The sequence below is a fragment of the Vipera berus genome (assembly GCF_964194415.1).
Source record: "Vipera berus genome assembly, chromosome: 2".
Classification (NCBI taxonomy): Eukaryota; Metazoa; Chordata; class Lepidosauria; order Squamata; family Viperidae; genus Vipera; species Vipera berus.
In genome coordinates this window covers 271,539,351-271,566,416 of record NC_138203.1, presented here as the reverse complement: position 1 = coordinate 271,566,416, position 27,066 = coordinate 271,539,351, and the positions used below count along the sequence as shown (strand labels likewise).

The 27,066-nt window shown below is 40.6% G+C and overlaps 1 protein-coding gene across 1 annotated transcript in view; it reads left to right on the top strand.

Annotated features, from left to right (window-relative positions):
• LOC308662979 (vomeronasal type-2 receptor 26-like) overlaps positions 1 to 27,066 on the top strand; it is a gene marked incomplete at both ends in the record, with an annotated part of 41,040 nt that overhangs the window by 4,865 nt on the left and 9,109 nt on the right. The window contains 8 exons of the mRNA XM_081319123.1: positions 804 to 930; positions 1,867 to 1,937; positions 8,989 to 9,216; positions 20,298 to 20,470; positions 21,110 to 21,404; positions 22,678 to 22,782; positions 25,626 to 25,853; positions 26,524 to 26,650. Coding sequence (XP_081175249.1) covers positions 804 to 930; positions 1,867 to 1,937; positions 8,989 to 9,216; positions 20,298 to 20,470; positions 21,110 to 21,404; positions 22,678 to 22,782; positions 25,626 to 25,853; positions 26,524 to 26,650 — 1,354 coding nt within the window. The remainder of the gene's footprint in view (positions 1 to 803; positions 931 to 1,866; positions 1,938 to 8,988; positions 9,217 to 20,297; positions 20,471 to 21,109; positions 21,405 to 22,677; positions 22,783 to 25,625; positions 25,854 to 26,523; positions 26,651 to 27,066) is intronic.

The window sequence follows — 27,066 nt, the reverse complement described above, 5'->3', positions numbered from 1 at the left end:
TCTTATTGTTGTCATTACTGATTATTATTACTCTGTTGCTTTGCATGTACACTGAGACTTCTGCCCCGGAGATAAATTCCCTGTGTGTGTAATCATACTTGACCAAATAAAGTATTCCATTCCATGCAATATTATGTGCAGTTCTGGGCCTCTGCACTTCAAAAATGATACAATAAAGTTAGAAAAGATTCAGGTTAAGGTGATCAGGGGGCTGGAGCAGCTTCCCTGTGAGGAATGGTTGCCACACTTGGAGGTGGGCTGTTGGGTTGCTGTTGTTGTTTTTTGCATAGAAATGTGGTGTATGAAAGAGATCATTACTGAGATTTACAAAATTATGTATGATGTTGATAAAATGGACAAAGAAAAGCTATTTTTCCCATCTCAAAGCATAAAAAACGAAGGTCAGCCAATGGCGTTGAATCCTGAAAGAATCAGAATAGATAAAAGGAAGGATTTTTTTCACATAGCATGTAATTAAATTTTGTACTTTGCTCCCAAAAGATGTGGTGCTGGCTACCAGTTTGGCTGGCTTCAAAAAAGATGTACAGTAAGCCAATTTAATCAGAGGGCAAATCAGGACCAAAAAGCATCATTTAGCAAACATTCTGTGACACAAGAGAATGATCGAAGTTAAATATGATCTTTTTGCTATCTTCACCTGCATCTATTTAAGTTCTTCTGATTAGACTCAGTAGGTTAAAATTTGGGCCAGCAGTTTCACTGGGGCTTTCTATCTTAGGACTAATTTCACAGGAATATCAGTTCCACCTATTTCATGGAATGTTCCTTTTCTTTAACTTTAGCCCCTGCCAAGGTCTCGGTGTGTGGATAGTTGCCTGCCTGGTTTTGTCAAGCTGGTTGATGAAGATAAACCAGTTTGCTGCTATGGTTGTATTCCTTGTGCAGAAGGGACCATCTCCACCCAGGAAGGTGGGTGACTCCAAAGAGTCCGTGATTTACTAGTTTAGAATAACCACAATTAATTCTAATATTTCAGTTTGTTTTATACCTATCCTGCATTTTTATTTCATTTCACAATCACAGAAATTTGGGGCTCAGTTGTAGTCAAGGACTACCTATATTCTGGCAAGATTATTAAGACTGACTTGTGTTTTATAGTAGAAATTGGGAACAAAATCCAATAGATTGTCTTTTAAATTTACCATTTTCCTAATCATGCAATAGAATTCTCCAGTATTATTAAAAATGTACCATGTTTTCCTGAAAGTAAGAGCGGGTCTTTTTTTTTTGCCTCCAAAGAGGTACCAGGTCTTATCTTGGGGGGATGTCTTTTATATTTTTTATACCGACAGCCCCACCCAGCTGGTCATTCTGCAGCCAAAGGAGCAGCTGCATTATTTCTGGAAGGCCTCTGCAGCCAAGTACTAAGCAATGGATTCAATGCATAGTTCAGTTCTCAGCTTCAGAGGTCTTGCAGAACTGAGCTATGGATTGAATACATAGCTCAGTCCTCAGCTGCAGAGGCCTTCTGGAAAGGCCTGTGGCTGAGAAATGCAAGTCTGGCTGCAGAAGACATCGCAGAAGAAGTGGGTGGGCGAGGAGAGGCCTGGCTGTGAGGTAAGTGGGTGCAGGGCATGTGGGGCAGATCCACAACCCCATCTCCACACTAGCTTGATTTTAGGTGGGGCTTATTTTCAGGGTAGGCCTTACTTTTGAGGAAACATGGTATATAGGGGAGTATCTGCACACAGTTGTATATATTGACTTAATGTATTCCCGTATGCAAAATTACTTCTAAAATGTGCTTATTGACAATCTTGTGAACAAAAATCCTATAAATAGAAGAGAACATCAAGAGATTTTCAAACCGCTGAAGTACATGAGTGTTGCATTTGTTCTTTGCAGATGCCAAACATTGTCTGAGATGCCCCAAGGACCGGCACCCCAACAAAGAGCGGGATCAGTGTGTTCCTAAGGTGATAACCTTCCTATCCTACTCAGAAGATCTGGGAGTCATCCTTACTTCCTTTGCTTTACTTTTCTCTTTGAGCTCTGGCTTTGTTTTAAACATATTCATTAAGCACATGGAAACTCCAGTAGTGAAAGCCAACAACCGGGACCTGTCCTACCTGCTCCTCATTGCCCTCCTGCTTTCCTTCTTGTCTTCCTTCCTCTTCATTGGCCAGCCAAGGAGAGCCACCTGCCTTCTGCGACAAGCAGCCTTCAGCATCATTTTCTCCGTAGCCGTGTCTTCTCTCTTGGCCAAAACCATCACAGTGGTGCTGGCCTTCCTAGCCACCAAACCAGGAAATAGCATGAGAAAATGGCTGGGGAAGCCTTTGGGCAACTCCATTGTCCTTTGTTGCTCTCTTATCCAAGTCATAATCAGTGCTATTTGGTTAAGTACTACTCCCCCATTCCCAGACTCAGATATGACTTCCCAGACCAGAGAGATTGTCCTGCAATGCAATGAAGGCTCTGTTGCAATGTTCTACACTGCTCTCTGCTACATGGGCTTCCTTGCAGCCATCTGCTTTACAGTAGCTTTCCTGGCCCGGAGGTTGCCTGATGCCTTCAATGAAGCCAAACTAATCACCTTCAGCATGCTGGTCTTCTGTAGTGTGTGGATCTCCTTTGTGCCGACCTACCTGAGTACCAAGGGCAAATACATGGTGGCTGTGCAAGTCTTTTCCATCTTGGCCTCCAGTGCTGGGTTGCTGGGATGCATCTTTTTCCCCAAGTGCTACATTATTCTTTTTCGACCCGATTTGAATAGAAAGGAGCAGCTTATTCTGAAAAGCAAAACAGAAATGTGATTTTAAATCTGCACAATTTAGCAAGCAGCATAGGATCAATTTGCTGATTAGTGATCCCCAAGACTGTACAATTATGTAAAATTTTCCCACATTAGGCAAATACAATTATTACGGCAGATTAATGTTGATCAGCTATATGGCATAGTAAGGCAGTATAGATTCATCTGACAATGAGACAGAGCCAGCAGGAGCTCTGGAAGGGTCTGGTGCCAGCCTTTTCCAAGTGAGAGAGGCTGGGCAAATTTTTCCAGTAGTGGACTTGTTAAGGAATTTGTTGTGCAGAGGTCTCCTTGTGCTACCAAAGAGTTGCACAGACAAGGAAGGGTACTGAGAGCAGTAAGAGTCACACACAGGAGTACACTGAGTTGTAAAAGCAAAAAGTATTTTACTTTGAGGTGATGTAAAAACAAAAATGCACAGTCAAAAATAAACAGTCCAAGTCATACATAATAGCAACAGTCCAAGAAGTAATCCAAAATACAAAGTCTTCTTACCAGTCCAGAGGTCAATACACAGTTCAGGTTTACAACAGTAGTAAACCAACAGCAGAGCAAAAACAGTAATAGTAGAGATCAGTGAATTCAGAGAGAGAGAGAGAAGCTAGGTTACTAGTTCCCTCTTATGGCCATGAGAACACTTACACACCCATTGGCCAATTAACTTCTTAAAGACATAGCATTATGGTTAATATATTTTCAACCCAACATTGTAGGCTAACACCATATGCCTAACAGGACTTCCCAATGAAATGGCAGTAATATAGATAAACCAGGAAACTGTGTGTTCTAGTCCCATTTTAGGCAAGAAAGTTGGGCAAATTTCTATGGGCCAGTCACTCTCTCTCAGCCCAACCCATCTCATAGAGTTGTTGTGGGGGAAATAGAAGGAGGAAAGAGTGTTATTTAATTTTTATTTTGATGATGATGATGATGTTGCAATGGATAGGAACTAATCAAAAAGTAATAAAAAAACTAATAAAAAAACTAGAACTAAGGAGAAATTTCCTGATAGAACAATTAATCAGTGGAACAACCTGCCTCAGAAATTGTGAATGCCCCAACACTGGAAGGTTTTAAGAAGAGACTGGACAACCATTTGTCTGAAATAGTTTAGGGTTTCTTGCCTGAGCAAGGGGTTGAACTAGAAGACCTCCAAGATCCTTTCCAACTTATGATGATGATGATGATGATGATGATGATGATGATGATGATGATGATAATGATTGCTGCCTTGAGTTACTTATAAAATAATAAAGGTGAAGTAAAAATCTAATAAATAGATAAAGTACATAAATAAATGAATGAATGAATGAATGAATGAATGAATGAATGAATGAATGAATGAATGGGAGCACCAGGAGTTTGGTGGAAAAGATGTTGGTCTGCCTATCCTGTACCTTCTGCATGACCATCTTCCCATTTTGCCTTTGCTATGTGACCATCAGAGGATAGAATGGAGGCCACATTTGCATGGATGACTCAATCTAGAGTTTATGCCATTTTCCCCTGAAAGACTGCAGTGTGCTGAGGCTGAACCTTTCATCTTTCCCCCCCATGAATAATATTTAGTTTATTCAAAGAAGGTTAAAATACAAAACACCAAAATAGTTTTTAAAAAACAAAATAAAAAAAATTCAACAAACAAAACAAAAAGTGCCTTAAAAAAGGACTAACACATAAACACATAGAATTTTCCCTTGAATGCTGAATGTTGATTAATAGAATAGTGTTAGTTTCCCACCACTTGCAAAACAGGCCCAAAGAGTTTTAAACTACTAAATCTGTTTACAGATTGTTAGCCTATTATCTATATATTCTATTAATAACAAAATAGTTAACAGGAAAAACAATAATAGAAATATTATATAAAAGTAGTAAAGTAGTAAAAATTATTAATAATGTTTAAAAAAGACAGGATCGAAATTCCAAAATCCCCTGTTAACCAACCGTTATTGCAATCAACTTGTAGAAAAATTATCATGACTTCAAACCCAAATCATCCCCCAAATTAACCATAATTGGTTCTAGATCAAAGATCCACATTTGTTTCTTAATGCCATCTCTTATCAGTTACTGATTAATTAAATACAATAAGTCCAATCTCCAAAACAAATCAATCTTCCCCCCCAAAAATTGTTCCTCAATTAAATGTAATAAGTTCACTCTCCTCTTTCCTTCAAACATTTTCTCACTATCTGAACTGAATTCTCTCTCTCTTTCCCCTGGAATGCATTCCCTCCCTCCTTGGAATCCAGTTTACATTCCATCACAATCTGGACCTGTTTCAACTAGACCACAGGTCTGCACCCTGCGGCTCTGGAGCCGCATGCGGCTCTTTCTCCTGCGGCTCCCAGTCTTCTGCTATGTGCAGTCCAAAAAAAAAGGGGGACTAAAAAAGTTCAACCAATCAATTCAAATATGCAGGGTAGGTGCATATCTCGCCTCGGCTCCACTCTTCAGTCAAACCCTGTTCTGCGCATGTGCGCATGTACATGCATACGCACACATTTTTTGCGGCTCCCAGTTTATCCTTTTGTGAGGGAACCAGTTCTGAGTGGCTCTTTCACTGTTTCAGGTTGCTGACCCCTGAACTAGACAGATTGGGAAAGAATATGGGTCCCTAGATGATTGATGGGAGTGAGTGCAAGAGATTGAGGAGTTTGGTGATTCTACGATTGATTGATGGTTATTACCAAAGATCAGGACCTCTGAGTGCTCTTTGCAGAAGTGGCGCCTTGAATAGGACAACCCTTTGTCAGGGTGTGGAAAGATAGTTAAGTTTCAGAGGCACAGGCTTTCATTGGTGCTGCTGAATGCCAGGTCAGCTTGTAATAATTTAATTGGGTCTAGGACAATTTGCCCCAGCTGACTCACTGCAGCTGATTTAACCCAGCCAACTCACTGCAGCCAACTCACCCCAGCTGGCTCACTGCAGCCAACTCACCATGGGACAATTCACCACAGCCAACTCGCCACAGGACAACACAATGCAAGATAGCTCAGTGCAAAATAACTGGACTATTATCCACCACTGTTTCTTTGACATTATTTTAATTTTTGTCATTCACATTTGAATGACAAAATGTGAATAAAAATTAGAATGTCAAAGAAACAGTGATGGATTACAGTACAGTACACTACAGTTACCTCACAATGAATCGTCCTGCAGCAAGTTGTCTCATGGCAAGTGGGCAAGTTGGCTGCAGCAAGTTGTTCTGTGGTGAGTCAACTGGGGTGAGTTGGCTGGAACAAGTTGTCCATTCCAAATTTAATTGTAGATAAGAAGGCTGACCTGCTATGGATCACTGAGACCTGGATAGGTGCACGTCTATGTGTTACCCTCTTAGAAATGTGCCGTTATGGGTTTTGGGTTTGGCATCAATTGAGACCCTAGGTTGAAGGCAGTGGGGTCACTAATGTCATCCATGTGGTTTAGCAGTGCAATAAAAGACTTTATTGGTGTCTGAATCTGCCTATGCACCCTGAGTCATAACACCTGATCATTTCCCATGCACAAACTGAAGGGGCTGCTCTTGTCTTTTTACCTCTCCTGCATAAATGGGTGACAGGAGCTGTGACAGTAGAGCTTTATATATCAATAGCACCAAATTTTGTTGGACCAGTAGTGGGATTCAAATATCTGAACAACTGGTTCTCTATGTGGATGCCACTTCTGGAAGTCTGTTCTGGGCCTGGGGCCGGTGCTCATCTCCGTTTCAAAGCCGAAGAGCCAGCGCTTGTCTGAGGACGTCTCCGTGGTCATGTGGCCGGCATGACTAGACGCCAAAGGCGCATGGAACGCTGTTACCTTCCCACCGTAGTGGTCCCTATTTTTCTACTTGCATTTTTACGTGCTTTCGAACTGCTAGGTTGGCAGAAGCTGGGACGAGTAACAGGCGCTTACTCTGTTATGCGGCACTCGGGATTCGACCCGCCAAACTGCCGACCATCTGATCAACAAGCTCAGCATCCTAACCCACTGAGCCACCACGTCCCTGCTATTCCAGATAATTATATATAAATATCTACGACACATAGTAGACATACATTTAATACCCTAAATAAAAATTCTGTCTTAGGTCATGTCTATTTTCATTAGCATTCGTTTTCCTTGTGGTTTTAGACAATCTGAACTGACTTCTTAAAGGCTGAAAGGTTAACCACACTGTCTATCTCGAAGAATATGATTTTAAAAATGAATTCAGAAATGGGGAGGGTGTTGTAAGAATGAGTTAATTGTGCCCCAACACATTTTTGGTGATGGACTACCATCTACTCCCAAGAGAGAGAGGGGTGTGTGTGTGTTAAGCTTACTGGGAAAAGCATTTCATAGTGTAAGTCCTTAAACCACTGATTTTGTAATTTAGGAAAGTCTAGTTCAAAATATATAAGAGAATCCGTCTGTGTAGCTCAGGGTTGAACTGTGGAGTCCTTAGTGCTCTCTGTACTTGGTTATATGCTTGAAGACATTTCGTTACCCTGCTAGGTAACGTGACAATGGCATTGTTTATGAGTAATGAAATATCTGCAAGAAACTTCATCTCTATATTTACCTAATTGGGTAATGAAATATCTGTGAGTATAAAACCAAGCTCAAAGAGCACTAAGGAGTCTTCAAATATATATACAGCTAGTCCTCACTTAATGATGCTTCAAATTAATGTTGAGCTCAGCAAGGATGTTTTATATCAGGGGTGTCAAACTGCCGGCCCACGGGCTAGTTGCATCATTTTGAGGCTGCACCCACCCCATTTCCGGCAATACGAAAAAAGTCACGATATGTCATGACAAGTCACGTGATTCGGCAAGTTTGACACCTATGTTTTATGTCCTATAAAGCACTTCCCACTGTCACAAAATATTGCACCCCCATGGTCACAAACCAATCTGAGTGCTTGGCAACCTATTTGTACTTACAACCTGTTGCCAAGCACCCCAAGATCATGTGATTCCCATCTGTAAGCTTCTCTGCCAGATATCCCAGAAAGTCAGTGGGGAAGCCAGCAGAGAAAGTAGCAAGCTGCTGCCAGCTGCCAAGAGAACTCCATTTTGTCTCTGGTGACTGGGTATGAGCCAGCAGTGTGTTGCAGCTGCCAAAAAAGCCAACACAGTGCTAGGCTGCATTAACAGAGGGATAGAATCAAGATCAAGTGAAGTACTAATACCACTTTACAATGCTTTGGTAAGGCCACACCTGGAATACTGCATCCAGTTTTGGTCACCACGATGTAAAAAAGATGTTGAGACTCTAGAAAGGGTACAGAGAAGAGCAACAAAGATGATTAGGGGGCTGGAGGCTAAAACATATAGGGAACAGTTGCTGGAATTGGGTATGTGTAGTTTAACGAAGAGAAGAGTGAGGGGTGACATGATAGCAGTGTTCCAATATCTCAGGGGCTGCCACAAAGAAGAGGGAGTCAAGCTATTCTCCAAAGCACCTGAAGGCAGGACAAGAAGCAACGGATGGAAGCTAGTCAAGGAGAGAAGCAACCTAGAACTAAGGAGAAACTTCCTGACAGTTAGAACAAAACCAGTGGAACAACCTGCCTCCAGAGGTGGTGAATGCTCCAACACTGGAGGTTTTTAAGAAGAGACTGGGCAGACATTTGCCTGAAATGGTATAAGGTTTCCTGCCTGAGCAGGGGGTTGGACTAGATGACCTCCAAGGTCCCTTCCAACTTCTTCTTCTTCTTCTTCTTCTTCTTCTTCTTCTTCTTCTTCTTCTTCTTCTTCTTCTTCTTCTTCTTCTTCTTCTTCTTCTTCTTCTTCTTCTTCTTATTATTATTATTATTATTATTATTATTATTATTATTATTATTATTATTATTGATGATGATGATGATAGCTCCCTGTTGAAGAATTTCAGCTGTCAAAATCAAGAAAATCCTTTTCTCCCTGAGCTTCATGCCAGGATGCTTTCACTCATTACCTGATATTCTGTTCGCTTAATGGCACATGAGAGTGCTTAACAGCTCCAACTGGGAATGGTAGGACCATGGTTGTTGAGCATAACAATCACAATAACATCTCGCTTAATGACCACTTTCCTCAACAACCAAGATTCCAGCCCCAGCTGTAGTCATTATGCAAGGACTTCCTGTACTTCTTAACATCTATAAATAAGATTAATAAAAAGCTATTTTGGGGTTTGTAGGACTGCTCAACAGAAATTCATTTTTACTAAACACAAATCTTTTTTTTTGCTGTTCCAGCTTCATCCTTTCTTGCAAGATTCTCACTTTTACAACACTTCCACGGATGGAGTGTATTTAGATGAGAATGGTGAACTAGCAGCTGATCTGGACATTGTGAATTGGATGAAATTTCCTAATGGTTCTATCGCCACTGTGCAATTTGGAAGCATAGTAAGGCAGGGCTCCTCGGAGCCCCAATTTAACATTGATGAAGATGCCATGGTGTGGCTCAAATGGCTCAACCAGGTGGGAGGGAAGAAGTCATTCCATGTCACTCCCCTTACTTTCACCTACCATATAATTACTGCAAGACTCTCTCTGAAGTTCTTTAGATCTTCTGATTTCTTTTTGTTGTCCATTTGGACATTTCAGGGACCATAGAATGCAAAGGCTAACTACTTTGCTGACCTCATCACGTCCGCAGATAATCGCTCGGCCGCCCTGTTTAAGGTGACTCTCTCCCTTCTCAACCGGGAGGTGAGGGAGGATCCCTTACAGGGGCGGGCCGAGGAGTTTAGTCATCATCTGATGGATAAAATCGCTCAGATTCGGACCGGTTTGGACTCTGACTGGGCAGAGTCTGACGTGGAGGAATCGGACGGTCTTGAGCGTGTTATCTGGACTGAGTTCGATCTTGTTTCCCCCAATGATGTGGACAGGATGAGGAGGAGGCTGAGCTCCACCACCTGTTTGTTGGACCCGTGCCCCTCCTGGCTGGCTTATGCGGCTCGGGAGGAGACACGAGGCTGGTTCCAGGCAGTAATAACTGCTTCCTTGAAAGAGGGTATCTTCCCCACCACCCTGAAGGAGGCGGTGGTGAGACCCCTCCTCAAGAAGCCTGCCCTGGACCCGGCTGTTTTAAATAACTATCGTCCGGTCTCCAACCTTTGCTTTTTAGCGAAGGTTGTTGAGAATGTGGTGGTGCATCAGCTTCCTCTGTTCCTGGATGAAGCTGATTATCTGGACCAGTACCAATCGGGTTTCAGGCATGGGCACAGCACCGAGACGGCATTGGTCGTGCTGGTGAATGATCTCTGGCGGGCTCGGGACAGGGGTTGTTCCTCTGTCCTAGTTCTATTAGATCTCTCAGCAGCTTTCGATACCATCGACCATGGTATCCTACTGCGGCGTCTCAGGGGGTTGGGAGTGGGAGGCACTGTTTTGCAGTGGTTCTCCTCCTATCTCCTGGGCCGCTCATAGTCGGTGTTGACGGGAGGGCAGAGGTCCGCCACGAGGCCTCTCGTTTGTGGAGTTCCTCAGGGGTCGGTTCTCTCTCCCCTCCTGTTCAACATCTATATGAAGCCGCTGGGCGAGATCATTCGTGGTTTCGGGGTGGGGTATCATCAGTATGCTGATGATACCCAACTTTTCTTCTCCACCCCGAACCAACCCAGTGATGCCCTCGCCGTGATGTCCCATTGCCTGGAGGCGGTCCGGGTCTGGATGGGGAGAAACAGGCTTCGTCTCAATCCTGCCAAGACTGAGTGGCTGTGCATACCGGCATCTTGGGTTACCCAGACTATTCCATCTTTAACGATGGGGGGTGAGGTGTTACCCCCCGTTGATAGGGCTCACAACTTGGGCGTCCTCCTCGACTCATGGCTCAATTTTGAAGATCACAAAGGAGCCGTGACCAGGGGGGCTTTTGCCCAGGTTCGCCTGGTGTGCCAGTTGCGACCCTATCTGGACCAAGATGCCCTACGCACAGTCACTCATGCGCTCGTGACCTCCCGTTTAGACTACTGCAACACTCTCTACATGGGGCTGCCCTTGAGGACCACTCGGAGGCTTCAACTGGTGCAGAATGCAGCCGCACAAGTTGTGATGGGGGCTTCCCGATACTCCCATGTAACACCTCTACTCCGCGAGCTGCATTGGCTTCCAGTTGCCCTCTGGGTGAGATTCAAGGTGCTGGTGATGACCTATAAAGCCCTAAATGGTGAGGGTCCGGGTTATCTGAGGGAACACCTGCTGCCGGCATCAAGCTCCCTTCGTCCCGTGCGCTCCCACAGGGAGGTCCTTCTCAGGATACCGCCGATTAGGGAATGCCGGCGGGTTATTCCCAGGGGAAGAGTGTTCTCTGTGGATGCGCCGGCCCTATGGAACCAGTTCCCCATGGAACTTAGAACTGCCCCTGACCTTCGCTCATTCCGCAGGGACCTGAAAACTTGGCTCTTTGAGCTGTCTGGCCCAGGCTGAGGGGTTTTAATTTTTTATTGGTTTTAGTTTTAAATTTCGGGGACTTTATTTAATTAATTGTTTTAATCTGATTTTAATTTTTTTATGTTTGTTTTAATCTTCCCTGTACACCGCCCTGAGTCCTCCGGGAATCGGGCGGTATATAAATTTAATAAAATAAAAATAAAAATAAATAAAATAAAATTGTGTTTCAGGGATAAGGCAGTTTCCAACAATTGAACTGGGAAAGTAAAACACGTTTCTATAAGTATTGGTTTGTTTATGCATTTATTTATTTATCATTAATATTATAAAACTACCCACCAGGAATAGCCATTGACACAGTGTTTCTGCATATAGAAATATACTAGCAACAAAAAATATAAAAATGTAAAACCAAAATATTTTGATATAGACCCCCTTTCTGAGGGAGATGGGCAGTTAAGAAATATGAAATATAAACAAACAAACAGCAGTCAATTAGCAGAATAGCACAAAGGAGTGAGAATTAGAGTAATAACAATCGTAAGAGAAGAGCAATGAAGATCAACTAGTCCTCATTAAGCAACTACAATTGGGACCAGTAACTCTGGTGGTTAAGCAGAGGTGGAAGCTGTCTGCGAAGCTTGCCAAAAGGCAACCACATGACTCTGAGACACTGGGATGGTGGTAAATACAGGGGCAAATCATAGAGTTACTTTTTCAGCATCACATTCACTTGAAACAGATGAGACAGCCATCTCAATCTTGTATTCCCGTACTTGGTAATGCAAAATATCTGCTTTTGAACAGACATATTATGCTAGAAATGATGCAGATCAAAACACTACATGTTTTTGGAAATTCATTCAGCATATTAGCTTTAGATGGCTGAATTCTCGTAATCGCATGTCTCACACACAAATATGTAGCACAGCTAGCACAGAAGGAAAGAAATTGGGAGCAGGAATATTCTGAGGACATCAACTATTTCACTTGCCTTGATTTAGTGCTATTTTTAGGGTTTAATCTCACTCCTAAACTTACTGAACACCCCCTCCTCAGCTTTGTGTAATTTCCATCTTTGCCTCTGCTTTCTGTTAGATAACTAGATACTCTGGTTTCTCTTCAGATCATATAAAATTATAAATCTTTCACTTTTAACTAAATATTTCTGTTGAAAGGGACATTTTTGAGATTGTAACTCATTTTTAAGGCTCTCATTGTCATATAATGAGAACCAGGAAGCATGTTTTTTGTGTGGTAGGCCTGCCCCCCTAATAATAATAATAATAATAATAATAATAATAATAATAATAATAATAATAATAATAATAATAATAATAATAATAATAATAATAATAATTTTATTTGTATACCGCCCTTCTCCCGAAGGACTCAGGGTGGTGAACAGGGCAAAGATATAAAAATACAAAAATACAAAAGTTAAAAAAGAATTAAACGAAATGCCCAAGTTATAACAATAGGTTAAAATACATTTAAAACAACAATAAAATCCAAACCCATCCCCCATCAGGCCAGGCCGGCTTGTTCGAACAAATAAGTCTTCAGATCGCGTCGGAAGGAGCGAAGGTCAGGCGCCATCCGGAGCTCAACCGGCAAACGATTCCATAAATCCGGGGTGCCCACAGAGAAGGACCTCCCCCTGGGGGCCACCAGATGACATTCTCTGACCGGTGGCACCCTGAGGAGGCCCTCTCTGTGGGAGTGCACAGGGCGGAGGGAAGTTGACGCCGGCAGCAGGTGTTCCCTAAGGTACTCCGGACCCATGCCATGTAGGGCCTTGAAAACCATTACCAGAACCTTGAATCTCACCCGGAAGACAACTGGGAGCCAATGCAGCTCACGGAGCAGAGGTGTAACATGGGAGTATCGGGAGACTCCCAACACAACTCTCGTGGCTGCATTCTGTACCAGTTGGAGCCTCTGAGTGGTCCTCAAGGGCAGCCCCATGTAGAGAGCATTGCAGTAGTCTAACACTTTGCCACTTGAAGTTCACCAGGCATCCATGCTTTTAGCCTTCTGTAAGGCTTTGAAGAGTTGGCTTTTCCTCCATGCGTTGGGAGAAGACTAGATAATGGCATATTAGAATGGATTGGTGCCTAGTTTTTGTTGTTGTGGTTTGTTTGTTTTTAAAGTTTTAGTATTTTAATCAGTTGGCTTTTTAGTTTTACAATGATTTTATGTGCCTCTTAATTTTTGATTGAGAGCCACCCAGATTTGGTTGGGCCATTATATAAATGTATTCAATAAATAAATGGACATCCCAAAGGTGCTTTTTCAAGAGGTAACTGGACTTTCTTTGTTTTGTCCTTGAAGACATTTCACTTCTCATCCAAGAAGTTTCTTAAGTTCTGACTGAATGGTGGGGAGCGGAAGGATTTATGTTCCTTGTAGTCATCTGGTCATTGGCACTCTTTCTGAGAGTTGTTGAGGCTACTTGGAGATAAACCCCCAAATGGCCTTAATGGCTCTCAAAAAGAATGCTGACTATGAGCCGTGCTGACACAGTGGTTAGAATGCTGTATTGCAGGCTAATTCTGATGACTGCCAGCAGTTCAATTCTCATTGGCTCAAGGTTGACTCAGCCTTCCATCCTTCCAAGGTCAGTAAAATGAGGACCCAAATTATTTGGGGCAATATGCTGACTCTGTAAACTGCTTAGAGGCGGCTGTAAAGCACTATGAAGCTGTATATAAGTCTAAATGCTATTGCTATTGTCTGCTTAGACCCTGCCTCCTTCCAGATGTGTGGAAAGCTGCCATTCTGGTTTTCTCAAGGTGGTCCAGAGAGGACAGCCTATTTGCTGCTATGACTGTGTTCCTTGTGCAAATGGGACCATCTCCACTCAGAAAGGTGAGTGGTTCCCAAAGGAAGCAATTTTCTTGCACAAGATGGCAAACATTTGAATGTACTCAGTGGTATGTTTAAATATGCATTTTGTCTTTATTTCATTTTTAAAATTTGCAATTTGCTTCATAATATAAACATTAATAAAGGAAGTGGGATAATGATAATGGGCTTTGTGTTTTGATGCCAGGTTTCAACAATCTACATGCAACCTTTGCTTCTTAGGTAGAACAAGAATATTAAGCATTCCTATTGCAAAAACTATTTTTGGGGGGGTGGGGAATATTTTACAATCAAATTAATTGTCTTTTAAACAAACCTTTTTTCTCTTCAACCATCTTGTTTTGATTTAATTCTAATTTGTCCTTGTGCAACCCTGGCTCAGATTGGGACCCCAGAAATTATTTTGCCACTAATAGGACTCTGCAACTGATTTCAAAGAGAAACATTAGAAGATAAATGCAGGCCCTGCCTGAAACTCATTAAAGCAGTCTTTTTCAAGCTTGGCAACTGGCTAGGAAATTCTGAGAGTTGAAGACTACACATCTCAAAGTTGCCAAGTCTGAAAAGCACTGCATTAAAGCAACCATAGTTTTTTCCAGGGCATGTGGCACATTCCTGAGAATGTACTCACCAGAAGCTTCTCCATTATCTCTGCTACTCTGGTAAAAGGGGCTAATCTACTGAGTCTTGGGCTAAGCTGCATTGATGCTCTGAAGTCCTTCTAGAGAACTTTTTGAGGAACATTTGCAAATCCCTGGTTCAAGTGTAGGCCTCCCTGATTTCAGTGACTGGTAAGACATTTAGGAATTTCTTAAAGTTGGATCTCCTTTAGGAAGGAAGTGAAGACATAATCATTAATATTGGAGTTAACTTACGAATATAGAGATGGAACAGAAACAAGCACGAACATTTTAAAGTATAAGAGAAGGATGAAGTTCATTGTTTCCAGAATATATATTTTTAAAGAAACTCAAAGACTGCTCTCTGTCCATTTTTTTAATCCCATTTATATCCTGCCCTTCTCCGAAGACTCAGGGTGGCTTACAATCTAAAGCACAAATCAATGTGCTTAGCAATAGCCTTCATTCTATGTATATGCCTACTTATTAGGGATTTCGGGGGGGGGGGCAAGCGGCATTATTACAAAGCCAGCTTATTGCCCCCAACAATCTGGGTCCTCATTTTACCTGCCTCGGAAGGATGGAAGGCTGAGTCAACCTTGAGCCTGGTGGGATGCGAACCTGCACTAATTGCAGGCAGCTGGTGTTACTTAAGGAGGCATTAGCCCACTGCTCCACCAAGGCTCATTCCTGATTCCTGAGCAGAGGGTTGGACTAGAAGACCTTGAAGGTCCATTCTAACACTGTTATTCTGTTATAAGACCAATTGCTAATTCATTCATTGCTCTGGTCAAAACACCAAAACACTTTTAAATCCATCTAAATCATGTGAGGTAATACTTGTTCCTTTTCCATAGCATCCATTAAACGCAGTCGATCTATAAAGGAAGATACTCTTAAAACTAACTTCTAGGTCCACTGTACAAAAATACTCATTAAATATATCCAATTTTTTTTTAAAAAAAATTGTGAGCCCTGGTTGCACAGTGATTAGAATTTCAGACAAATTCTGCCCACAGCCTGGAGTTCAATATTGACAAGGCTCAAGGTTGATTCAGCCTTTCATCTTTCCAAAGTTGATAAAATGAGGACCCAGATTGTTGGGGAGAATATGCTGACATTTTTCATGATAATTTCTTTTGCCATAACTGCTTAATGATAATTTTATGTCATAAAATGTTTTATAAAATTTGCCAAGTTTCAGTTCCATGGGAGTTATTGATACCAGATTCTGAACACATTCTGTAAATTAGCCCATCTAAGGTACCTTGATTGAAAATGTCTTGTCCTGTGCTGCAATATTTTGCCCAATTAAAGGTAATGTGAATCAGAATTTTAGTAGTATATAGATTTTTTTAAAAGATCAAACAAAAGCATTTTCCCATAGGAAGGTTGCTTTAGAATTAATTCCAAATTTATTTATATTATAAGGGGTTAAGAGCCCTTAATCTTCTTTGTACCTTTTTAAAGACAAAATTTTAGTCTTCCTTTTGCTAGTTATTGCCCCCCCAAAAATAAGTCCCTAAATTTGTATTTAAAATTTCTTTAAATAAGGACTGAAGAAAACTCACCTGGTGCTATAAAACCCAATGATTCAAAAGTTCCTAGTAGTTGAAAAGCTATTAGCAATTTCAAACGTGGTTAGAAAAGGAAGTATATGAATGCAGACTCCAACTGTAGGATGAGCAGGATGGCTCTTCCCCCATCCCCAAAAGCTCTAAACTCTCTGGAGTGAGTTTCTTGCAATCTCCTTAAGAGGAGTAATTGTCTGGAGCACATATGGGTGATCTCTCCTTGTCCAGAGAGCAATTATTGGCAAGCCTGTCTATTAACAAGAGCTTCATTCTGTCACAATTGTCAGATTGCTCTTTTTTCTGAACCTTTTATTTTTATTTTTATTCTTTTTTCAGTTTGCATTGGTTTGCATTGTTTAGATTGCAATTCTTAATAAAATTATTATTTAAAAAATGATGAATAAACAAGATATTCCTTTTCTTTGCAGATGCAGTCCACTGCACCAGATGTTTGGAAGATCAGCATCCAAATGAACACCAAAATCACTGTCTTCCAAAATATATAACTTTCTTGTCACATAAAGAATATTTGGGGATCATCCTGGGTTCTTTTGCTCTATTTTTGTCATTCATCACAATCTTTGTATTAGTAATTTTCATAAAATCTAATGAAACTCCAATAGTTAAAGCCAACAATCGGGATCTCTCCTACATTCTCCTCATCTCACTCCTCCTTTCATTTCTCACCACCTTTCTCTTCATTGGCCAGCCTAGGAAAGCTACCTGTCTTCTCCGACAAACAGCCTTCATCATAGTTTTCTCAGTGGCTGTATCTTGTCTTTTGGCCAAAACCATCACAGTGGTGCTGGCCTTCTTGGCCACAAAGCCAGGGAACAAAATTTGGCGGTGGCTTGGGAAGACATTGGCCAATGGTCTTGTTCTTGCTTGCTCTGCTGTCCAAGTTCTGATTTGCTCCATCTGGCTGGCAATCTTTCCTCCTTTCCCTGACACAGACAAGCACTCCCATCCTGAAGAGATTGTCCTGCAGTGCAATGAAGGACCTGTCATCATGTTTTACTCTGCCCTTGCCTATATGGGTTTCCTGGCTGTTGTCTGCTTCACAGTGGCTTTCCTGGCCCGAAGACTACCTGGGGCCTTCAATGAAGCCAAGCTGATCACCTTCAGCATGCTGGTCTTTTGTAGTGTTTGGGTCTCCTTTGTGCCCACTTACCTGAGCACCAAAGGTAAATACATGGTGGCAGTGCAGATCTTCTCCATTTTGGCATCCAGTGCTGGACTGCTGAGTTGCATCTTTTTTCCCAAGTGCTACATTATTTTGCTGAGGCCAGAGTTGAATACAAAGGAGCAGCTAACCACAAAAACCATTCTCTAGATTCACTGTGTATATCTGGGCAATTGCTCTTTTCTCACGCTCTCACTCCACCCTCACTCCAGATTTTCACATCAATATGATTATGGATGTTTTTAAGGAAATAAGATGCCATCCATTAAAACAAGTGGTGCAGTGGTTAAAGTGCAGTATTGAAGGCAAACTCTGCCTACAGCCTGTACTTTGATTCTCACCAGCTCAAGGTTGACTCAGCCTTACATTTCTTCCAAGATTGGTAAAATGAGGACCCAGTTTGTGGGGGCAATGTGCAAAATAATGTTTCCATTGTAAATTGCCAGAAAGTGCTGTAAAGTGATAGGGGGCAGCGTATACCATTGCAGCATCCAATCTTGATCAATCACTGGGACCAGAGGTTTAATCTTCCAAACTTTTGGTCTTCTGCTGGAGCCCATCCTGAGGGAACTTCTTTCTCACCAGAATATCCTGGAACACGTATATTTGCACCTTCATTCCTAAAAGATTATGCTAATGTAGATATTTATACATGTATACGAGTCTCCCAATATAGTATATGTCCTGTATATAGTTCTTCCTTTTTTCTTTGTTGTCTTATAATTGTGTGTATTGTTTATGTTTTCTTTTTAAAAATTTCAGCTATTCCATTAATAAAACAAAAGTAAAGTTTATCAGATTATTTATGTTATGAGGACCAAACAGTTACAATTGCAGATGCTCCTCACAAGAGCTAGAACAGGCAATGGTTGGAGAAGCAGGTGGCATAAGACAACAGACCCAAAGGAGTTCCAGGATTCAACTTCATTTGGAAAATATATGCTAGAAATTTGATGGGAGACACTGGTGTCCATAATAGAAGCTGGAAGAAGAGAGATGATGGATACAGTGTGGCATTCACATACAAAAAAACCAGGAGGGCTGGCATTGTGATAGATTCTGACATTTTGTTTAGTTTGACTTCCCTTTCCAGCTTGGGTCTGGTAGGCATTTAAGGCGCTTTGAATGGGACCCAGAAGTTTTTTGATACACAATATGCAAAATAGCTTTGTTGTTGATGTGCTGCTAATGGCATTTTCCTTCCCAGCAGCCTGGCAGCTATATTTTGAACCAGAATGCAGAACCCTTCTGATACACAATGATGCAAGGAAAGCTTCATTGTTATTGTGCTGCTAAAGGGGTTCTTCTTGACACAAGCAAGATTATTATCTGTGGAATTTGCTGCAGTTTTAACAACAGCAACAGCAACATCATCATCATCATCATCATCATCATCATCATCATCATCATCATCATCATCATTATTATTATTATTATTATTATTATTATTATTATTATTATTATTATTATTATTATTATTATTATTATTATTATTATTATTATTATTATTATTATTATTATTATTATTATTATTTAAGGTCTTCTAGTCCAACCCCCTGCTCAGGCAGGAAACACTATACCATTTCAGACAAATTGTTGTCCAGTCTCTTCTTTAAAACTTCCTGTATTGAAGCATTCACAACTTCTGGAGGCAGGTTGTTCCGCTGATTAATTATTCTAACTGTCAGGAAATTTCTCCTTAGTACTAGGTTGCTTCTCTCTTTGATTAGTTTCCATCCATTGCTTCTTGTCTTGCCTTCAGGTGCTTTGGAGAATAGCTTGACTCCCTCTTCTTTGTGGCAACCCCTGAGATATTGGAATACTGCTATCATGTCACCCCTAGTCTTTCTATTCATTAAACTTGACATACCCAATTGTCTTCAAAGATACCAAGATGAGGATTATATTGCTATGGTCTAGAATCTAGACATAGGATGTTAAGGGCATGAGTCACTAGCATTAAGGGATACTTATTCAAAAATGGCTGCAACTGATGCAGCAATTGAAAGTTAACAAAAGTTTCACTGCCTTGACCCCTATATCCTGCTGAAGCAGGACTCAGGAGAAACTCCAATTTAAGGAATATTATATTATTACCACTGAAAGTTACATCTCTATGACCACAAAGAATATTATCTAGAGCAGGAGTGTCAAACAGCCGACCCACCAGCTGGACGCATCATCTGGAAGCCGTGCCCACCCTATTGCCAGCAATGGCAAAACTGTCCCAATACGTTGTGCGACATCATGTGACATTGTGAGTTTGACATGTCTGATCTAGAGCATGTGTTTGTCCTACAAGTTTTGAGCTGTTGCCTTGAGATTGCAGAAGAAAGGCAAACTGTAATTCCAGATCAGGGTTCAAACAAAACAATTTTCCCTTTCACTGGAGAAAGTTGGACACTGGGATTTCCAATCACTTCTGGAAATGCATTGAAGGATTCACACAAACATGTTTTCCTTTCCTGTTCCCTTGTTCATAAAATCCCAGGAGAAACCTGAGGACAAAAGAGAGAAAATGCTTCTTCTCTTTATAATGATCAAAATCATGTTGATTTATTGATAGCCTTCTCACCACAACCCCAGGGAATTCTCCAAAGTTCACTATTGAGTTGACACAAACATTGGCTTTAAACTCAATGCAGGGGACATCTTTCATCAGATCTTGGGAACTCATGGACATAAAAGCCTTTAGTGTCACTGGGAGAGTGTGATTTTATGTTGCAAAGCTTTAGACTTTTCAGATGAATTTGTTGTGGGCTCCAACCTCCATTTGTGGTATGAAAACCACAAAAGCAGTTGAGATATTGCAAGAGTCTTTGTCTCTGTGAACTGCTCCTCTAGTTCTTTGAGAGCCACCTGATTCTGAAAGAAATGGAAATGGTTCTATTATTTTTCCTGATGCTTCTGTTCTCCCAGATACCCTGCAAGAGGTTGAATGCCAAATGCCCCTTAACTTTAGAAAGGGATCAGATGGATCCATTGAATTACTTCCAGCCAGGGGACTACCTAATTACTGGAATCACTCCTGCAACAACCGCTATGTTTCGACCATTCACTTTCAAAAAGGCTCCAACTAACAAAGTTTCTTGGTAAGGGAGCATTTCCACCTAAAGTTACTGCTGGTTCCAAATCATGCAGGTGTCCTTTAATGAAGATATGATTTAAACATCCTGAGAACAGAACTTCAAATCAACTCACCAGGACATTAAATATTAACTCACTGTAATTCTGGATCAGTTTTGCCATCTTCTAGAAATTAAAAAAGGGATGCAGTGGCTCAGTGGGTTAGGATGCTGAGCTTGTCGGTCAGAAGGTCGGCAGTTTGGTGGGTTGAATCCCGAGTGCCGTGTAACAGAGTGAGCACCTGTTACTCGTCCCAGCTTCTGCCAACCTAGCAGTTCAAAAGCACGTAAAAATGCAAGTAGAAAAATAGGGACCACTCCGGTGGGAAGGTAACAGCGTTCCGTGCGCCTTTGGCATCTAGTCATGCCGGCCACATGACCACGAAGACGTCCTCGGACAAGCGCTGGCTCTTCGACTTTGAAATGGAGATGAGCACCGGCCCCTAGAGTCAGAAACCACTAGCATGCATGTGCGGGGCAAACTTTACCTTTACCTTTTACTAGAAATTAAAGTTTTCTAGTTTTTAGATAAACCAATAAAAAAGTACTGAATACATAACTTTAATTTATGTAAACTAATTTATATATTTGTGCTTGTCTTTTCAGGAAAGCAACTACAAAGTACTGGAAGATCTTGTGCTTCTTGTTTGCTGTCCATGAGATCAACCAGGATCCCAGTATCTTACCCAACCTCACCCTGGGCTACAACATTCATGACAATCATTTTGATGCCAGAACAACATCGGAAGCTTTGGTAGATCTTCTCTCTCCTGGGCTGGCAAATGTTCCAAACTACAAGTGTGAAGGAAGACAGAATAAACTCTTAGCTATAATTGAAGGGACAGAAACTGACATTTCCATCCAGATTTCATTAATGTCAAGTAACTACAAAATCCCCCAGGTGAGAAAGTCTCTTCTTTAATTCCACTTAAATGAGTTATACCAGTGGGGGGTGTCTAATTAGCTGGAATCTATTAAGAGTTTGTTTACAGATCAAAATAAATGTATTCTTCAATAACAACTGAAGGAAATAATAGATAATACAATAGAAATGCAAATGAAAACCCTATAAATTCCAAGAATATGTTAGATATAGAGGAAGATGAGATAGTGATATGACAGACACAGCATAAGACAGTTTTTGATCTTTGGTGATCATATCTCATTAATGAAGGATCGAACTTAATACGGTATAAGGAGAGCACTCTGGGTCTCCAAGGATCATGTTGCTGAAATGTTTGGATTATTGAGGATTTTAGGAGTCAAGTGGCCTGAAGACAGTAATAACAGTAATTAATAAAAATAGAGTAATCTATGCTAAAAACAGTATATCTGAAATTCTGAAAGGACATTCCTACTATCAAGAGTTTGTCAGCAAAACAGTAATAAATACTTTCCTGAAACTGAATCACTCACCATGTTCTTCTCTTTACCAGGTCAGTTATTCTTTTGTTTCCCATCTTCTGGGCGATAAAACACAATTCCCCTTTTTCTACACTATCGTCCCCAAAGAAGGAGTCCAATATCTGGGCATACTTGAATTACTTCTGCATTTCCAATGGACATCAGTTGGTCTCTTTGCTCCAGACACTGACAATGGCATTCATTTCATAGCAACGATGGTGCTAGTGCTGTTCAAGAAAGGGATTTGTGTTGTTTTCTCACAAACCTTATCCGGAATGAATACAGAAAATGTAAAGGTGGATGTTGGCTCAATAAAAAAGTGGAAACAGGTTAATGTATTTATTTATTTTTCAGAAGCTGGTTTCTTTTTGGATGGAATAATGGTAATAGAGAAATTAACTGAAATCTCAATATTGTATGCAGAATCATATGTTGTAGGATCATATGTTGTAGGGAAGGTCATTATCACAACAGCTTTGTGGGACCTCACATTTGACCTGGCATATAGTGTCATATCCCAGACACACATTCGGGGTTTCTTCTCTTTCCTCATCCAGAAAAAGATAAAGATAAAATATGACTTCTTTTCTCTTTTTACTTCTCTGTATTACTTTGCAAAGAAAGCATTTCATTGCGTGTACTCCAAGGCTGCCTCTACTGTGAAAGGTTGGACAAGATGCACCAAGAAAGTGGCAGTGGGGACCTTTTCCCAAAAAGAGATTGAAAAAACTTTGTCTCTTGACACCTCTCATGTTTACCATATTGTCCAGGCCTTGGCAGGGGCCTTGGATGCAGCTTATTCTTCCCGATCCAAGAAGAGGAAGGTGAAAGGTGATGGAGAGACACCAGTAGTGCAAATTCTGCAGCCATGGCAGGTATTCCCTTTTCCATCACAATGGCTTTCTTCTGAATATGTGGAATACATAGGCAATTCCAGAATCTTTAGAAACAGAATATGTTGGTTCTAATGGGGCATGGGGGTATTTACTGATCTTGCCAAAAAAAATTTCTGTGATAGTGTTATTAACATTCATTGTAGCATAAATACAAAAAAAAAAGATTATAAGGGGGGGAAGTGCAAGATGTGGGAAAATAAGAGGAAGGGGAAAAGGTGTTAACTTATAACTCTTTCCGAAGTTCCTTCTCCTACTATTTACACTTACTATACTAATCTTTCTAAACCATCATCATCTCTATTAACAAAAATCACTAAGACTTTCAAATTTGTTAACCTTTAACCTTTTTTAGATCCATTTTAAGATTAAACATTTCTGAAAAATTTCATCTTTGGAATCAATTAATTCTAATGCCTCTTTTTAGTTTCCTTTCTACATATGTACTTTCAAATTCACTTTCAATAACGTTTTGCAAACTTTAAGAATTACTCCAGTGTTATATTTAAAAAGTGGGATAAAAGAAAGATCAATATTTCATTTTCTTCCCCTGTTGCTCTTAAACAAAAACACTTCCCAAATTAATTTTCAGTTACAATTTTTATACCCACTTTATAAGCACAAAACAATGCATTGGAACTTTCTTTTAATTACATATATCAAACCAATCGAAAATCCAACCTAACTTCAATTAACATTAAATAAGTCATTCCCTCCAACCTCACCTCATAAAATACGATCTTTCCCTTCTCCGGAATGTATATTAAATAGATATAAAATTTTCTTTTTCTCAAGAGAGTCTCCAATATGACTTTTGAAACAAATATCTCAACACTGTCAATTTCCATTTTGATTTTGAAGTGGAGATCCCAACTTTGTTCTTTTCAGGATTGTTGATTTATTTGCAGCGTTTCTTCTTTCAATTGCACTGGGGAATTATATTCACCTTCATAATAAATACTGCTGGTATCAGATTTATATTCCAGCATTTCAGTTTGTCTGAATTGTCAAATACTTGTGCAGTAGCCTCAGTGGTTTGATAACTTTCTGCACTTGGTTGTATCTCTCAATCACTCATCTTTCTTCCAATTACTGTAGTAATTTGTTCCTCTTGTTTCTCTTTCATAGCATCTTTGGGATATAATTGATCTATAAAGTGAATTGTTTTACTAAAATACTGTTCCAAAATAATTTTTGCAATCTCTGTCTGATTCAAAAAAACTTTGATATTTCTTCATCTTCTTTGTTCTTTAGCTCTCTCTTGTGGTCAAAGACATTTTTTTAAAAAAAGGTTTCCATAAATCAGCTGGTATCCTGGAATCCATTAAAATCAGAAACTTTCAGCCTCCCACAACAAACAGTCCAAAATCACAAATTATAACTGCCAATGTTAAACAAAGGTACAAAATTCATGAAAAATGACAAAATAGAACCACAAGCTTATAAATCCTTATGTTTCCCCATCAAAATTAAAAAGAAAAAAAAGTCCACAGGCTGTGACTTAAAACAACCTCTTTTAGCCTAGTAAAAGCAATAATCAAAGTGTTCAAGAAGTGAAAGATATGATATTTTGCCCATTTCAAAAATAAATCCCAAAACATCTGCTTCTTAAACAACAAAGTGATTGCATCCCTCCCCCCTGGCCCCCAGCAGGATGGCTCAACTGTCTACTTTGGGGCACTGCTCCAGAGTCTCCATGCAGATTGCCACCGTATGGAGGATCTTATGGGATGATTCTGGGAATCTCTCTAACCCAGGAGAGTCATATCAGCTCAGGGGCCTCAGTTCCTTGTTTTGTAGAATTGAAAAACCTTCCATCAGTTGGCCATATTCACTGGACACTTTTAATATCTCCAAATACAATCTACAACACAGGATTCATGGCAATTTAGAGCGTTCCAGATAACCATGTATAAATATCCATGAGATAGTAGACACTGACTAGACAATCCACAACCTGTTGCATCATTTCAAAGATATTTCCTTACCAGATTCCTTAATTTCCTCAAAAGTGGCTGAACATCTAATTATTCCCTTCACTGGAAAAGTTATTAAAAATTCAGGGAACTATTCAGAGATGTATCTGATTGAAGACAGCCCATGTTCAACTGTACAGCACAGTCAACCATCAGCAGTTGTATGATATTTATGTCATGAAACATAGGATAATTTTATGTGATAAAATGTTTTATAAAATTTGGAAAATGTCAATTTCTTGGGAGTCATGGAGTTCTGGATTTTGCATGCATTCTGTGCATTAGACCATTTGAGTTACCATGGTTCATAAACAGTGCCCCTAGGATGAACTGTTTCACCCAGTAAAAGATGATACAAAGGCAAGGTTTAGTAGTATATAGATAGAACTAATACTCCAAACAAAAAACCCCCCCACAACTCTATGTTATGTAAGGCCTAATGTCTTTAGCAACTATTTACCTTGTGGCTTAAAACAATCTGAAATGTCTTTGTAAAGGCCAGAATGTCAGCCACACCCTCCATCTAGAAGAAAATGTGTTCAGAAGTGTGGAGTGGCTGAAGGAATGACATCATTGTGTCCCAAACCTCTTCAACACATTTCACATGAGAGGCTAGCATCTTCTCCCTGAAGGGAGACACAGGATCATTGTAACTATGCTGGGATAAGCACATGGATCTCATTTCTGAAGACCCTAGGACATTAATTTTGTAAGAAAGAAAACTGGTTCAAAATATAGAAGCTATATGAACAAGGTCAATTAAAAGCAACTATTTCAAAGTTTATGGGACTGCTCAAGAGATTTGCTGTCCATCTGTACTAAACATAGATCTCTTCTCTGCTATTCCAGCTTCACCCTTTCTTGCAAGATTCTGAGTTTTACAACACTTCCATCGATGGAGTATATTTGGATGAGAATGGTGAACTAGCAGCTGATTTGGATATTGTGAACTGGGTGAAGTTTTCAAATAACTCTGTTGTCAGTGTGAAATTTGGGAGCATTGCAAGACAGGCTTCCTCGGAGCCTGAATTCAAGATTGACGAAGAAGCCATAGTGTGGCCCAAATGGTTCAACCAGGTGAAGAAGAAAAGTCATTCCATGTCACTTCCTTTCCTTATATAAATACCTATATTATATAAATATTGAAAAATTCTATTTGAAGTACCCTAAATCTTGTCATCTCTTTTGAGCTTTACTACCCAGATGGCCATTTGAGATACTGTATAATGCAATGTGGGGACGCGGTGGCTCAGTGGGTTAGGACGCTGAGCTTGTCGATCAGAAGGTCGGCAGTTTGGCGGGTCGAATCCCGAGTGCCGCATAACAGAGTGAGCACCTGTTACTTGTCCCAGCTTCTGCCAACCTAGCAGTTCGAAAGCACGTAAAAATGCAAGTAGAAAAATAGGGAGCACTACAGTGGGAAGGTAACAGCGTTCCGTGAGCCTTTGGTGTCTAGTCATGGCGGCCACATGACCACGGAGACGTCCTCGGACAAGCGCTGGCTCTTCGGCTTTGAAATGGAGATGAGCACCGGCCCCTAGAGTCGGAAATGACTAGCACGCATGTGCGGGGGAACCTTTACCTTTTTTTATAATGCAATGTATTTCACGTATGAGGCAGTTACCAACATTTGAATGAAGAAAATAGATATATGTCTGGAAATGTATGTTTTATTAGATTTTTACCACACATCAGCAACTTTCTAGTCTTTGTAAATGAGCACATTTTTTCTTGGTTTTCTGCTTAGACCCTGCCTTCTTCTAGATGTGTGGAAAGATGCCGACCTGGGTTCCTCAAGGTGGTTCATAGAGGGCGACCGGTTTGCTGCTATGATTGTATTCCTTGTGCAAAGGGGACCATCTCCACTCAGGAAGGTGAGTGGCTCAGGAAGGAAAACAGGCTGTTGAAAAAGAGGCCAATGAGCTGAATTTTATGAATTCAGTTATTTCAAAAATATGAGCAAGAAATGATTTGAATAGTTGATTTGGGGCTTTATGTGACATGGCAGCATATCGGCAATCTATGGTCAAGTGTTTCCCATTTAAGTGGTACACAAATTCTTGTTTCAGGCTGATATTGGGGCTGTGCAAATGGTTCAAAAAAGAAACTCCAGAGGATTGCTGCAGCACATAGGAGCATGAATGCAGCACATGCCTGCCCTGTATTCAAGTAGTCATGTATTTCTCTGGGTCTGATGATTGCTGACACATGCACATACCCATGGATTCAGTCAAGAGCAGCTGTACAAATGGCTAGAGTTAAGGAGGAATGCTGAGATGACTATCGATTG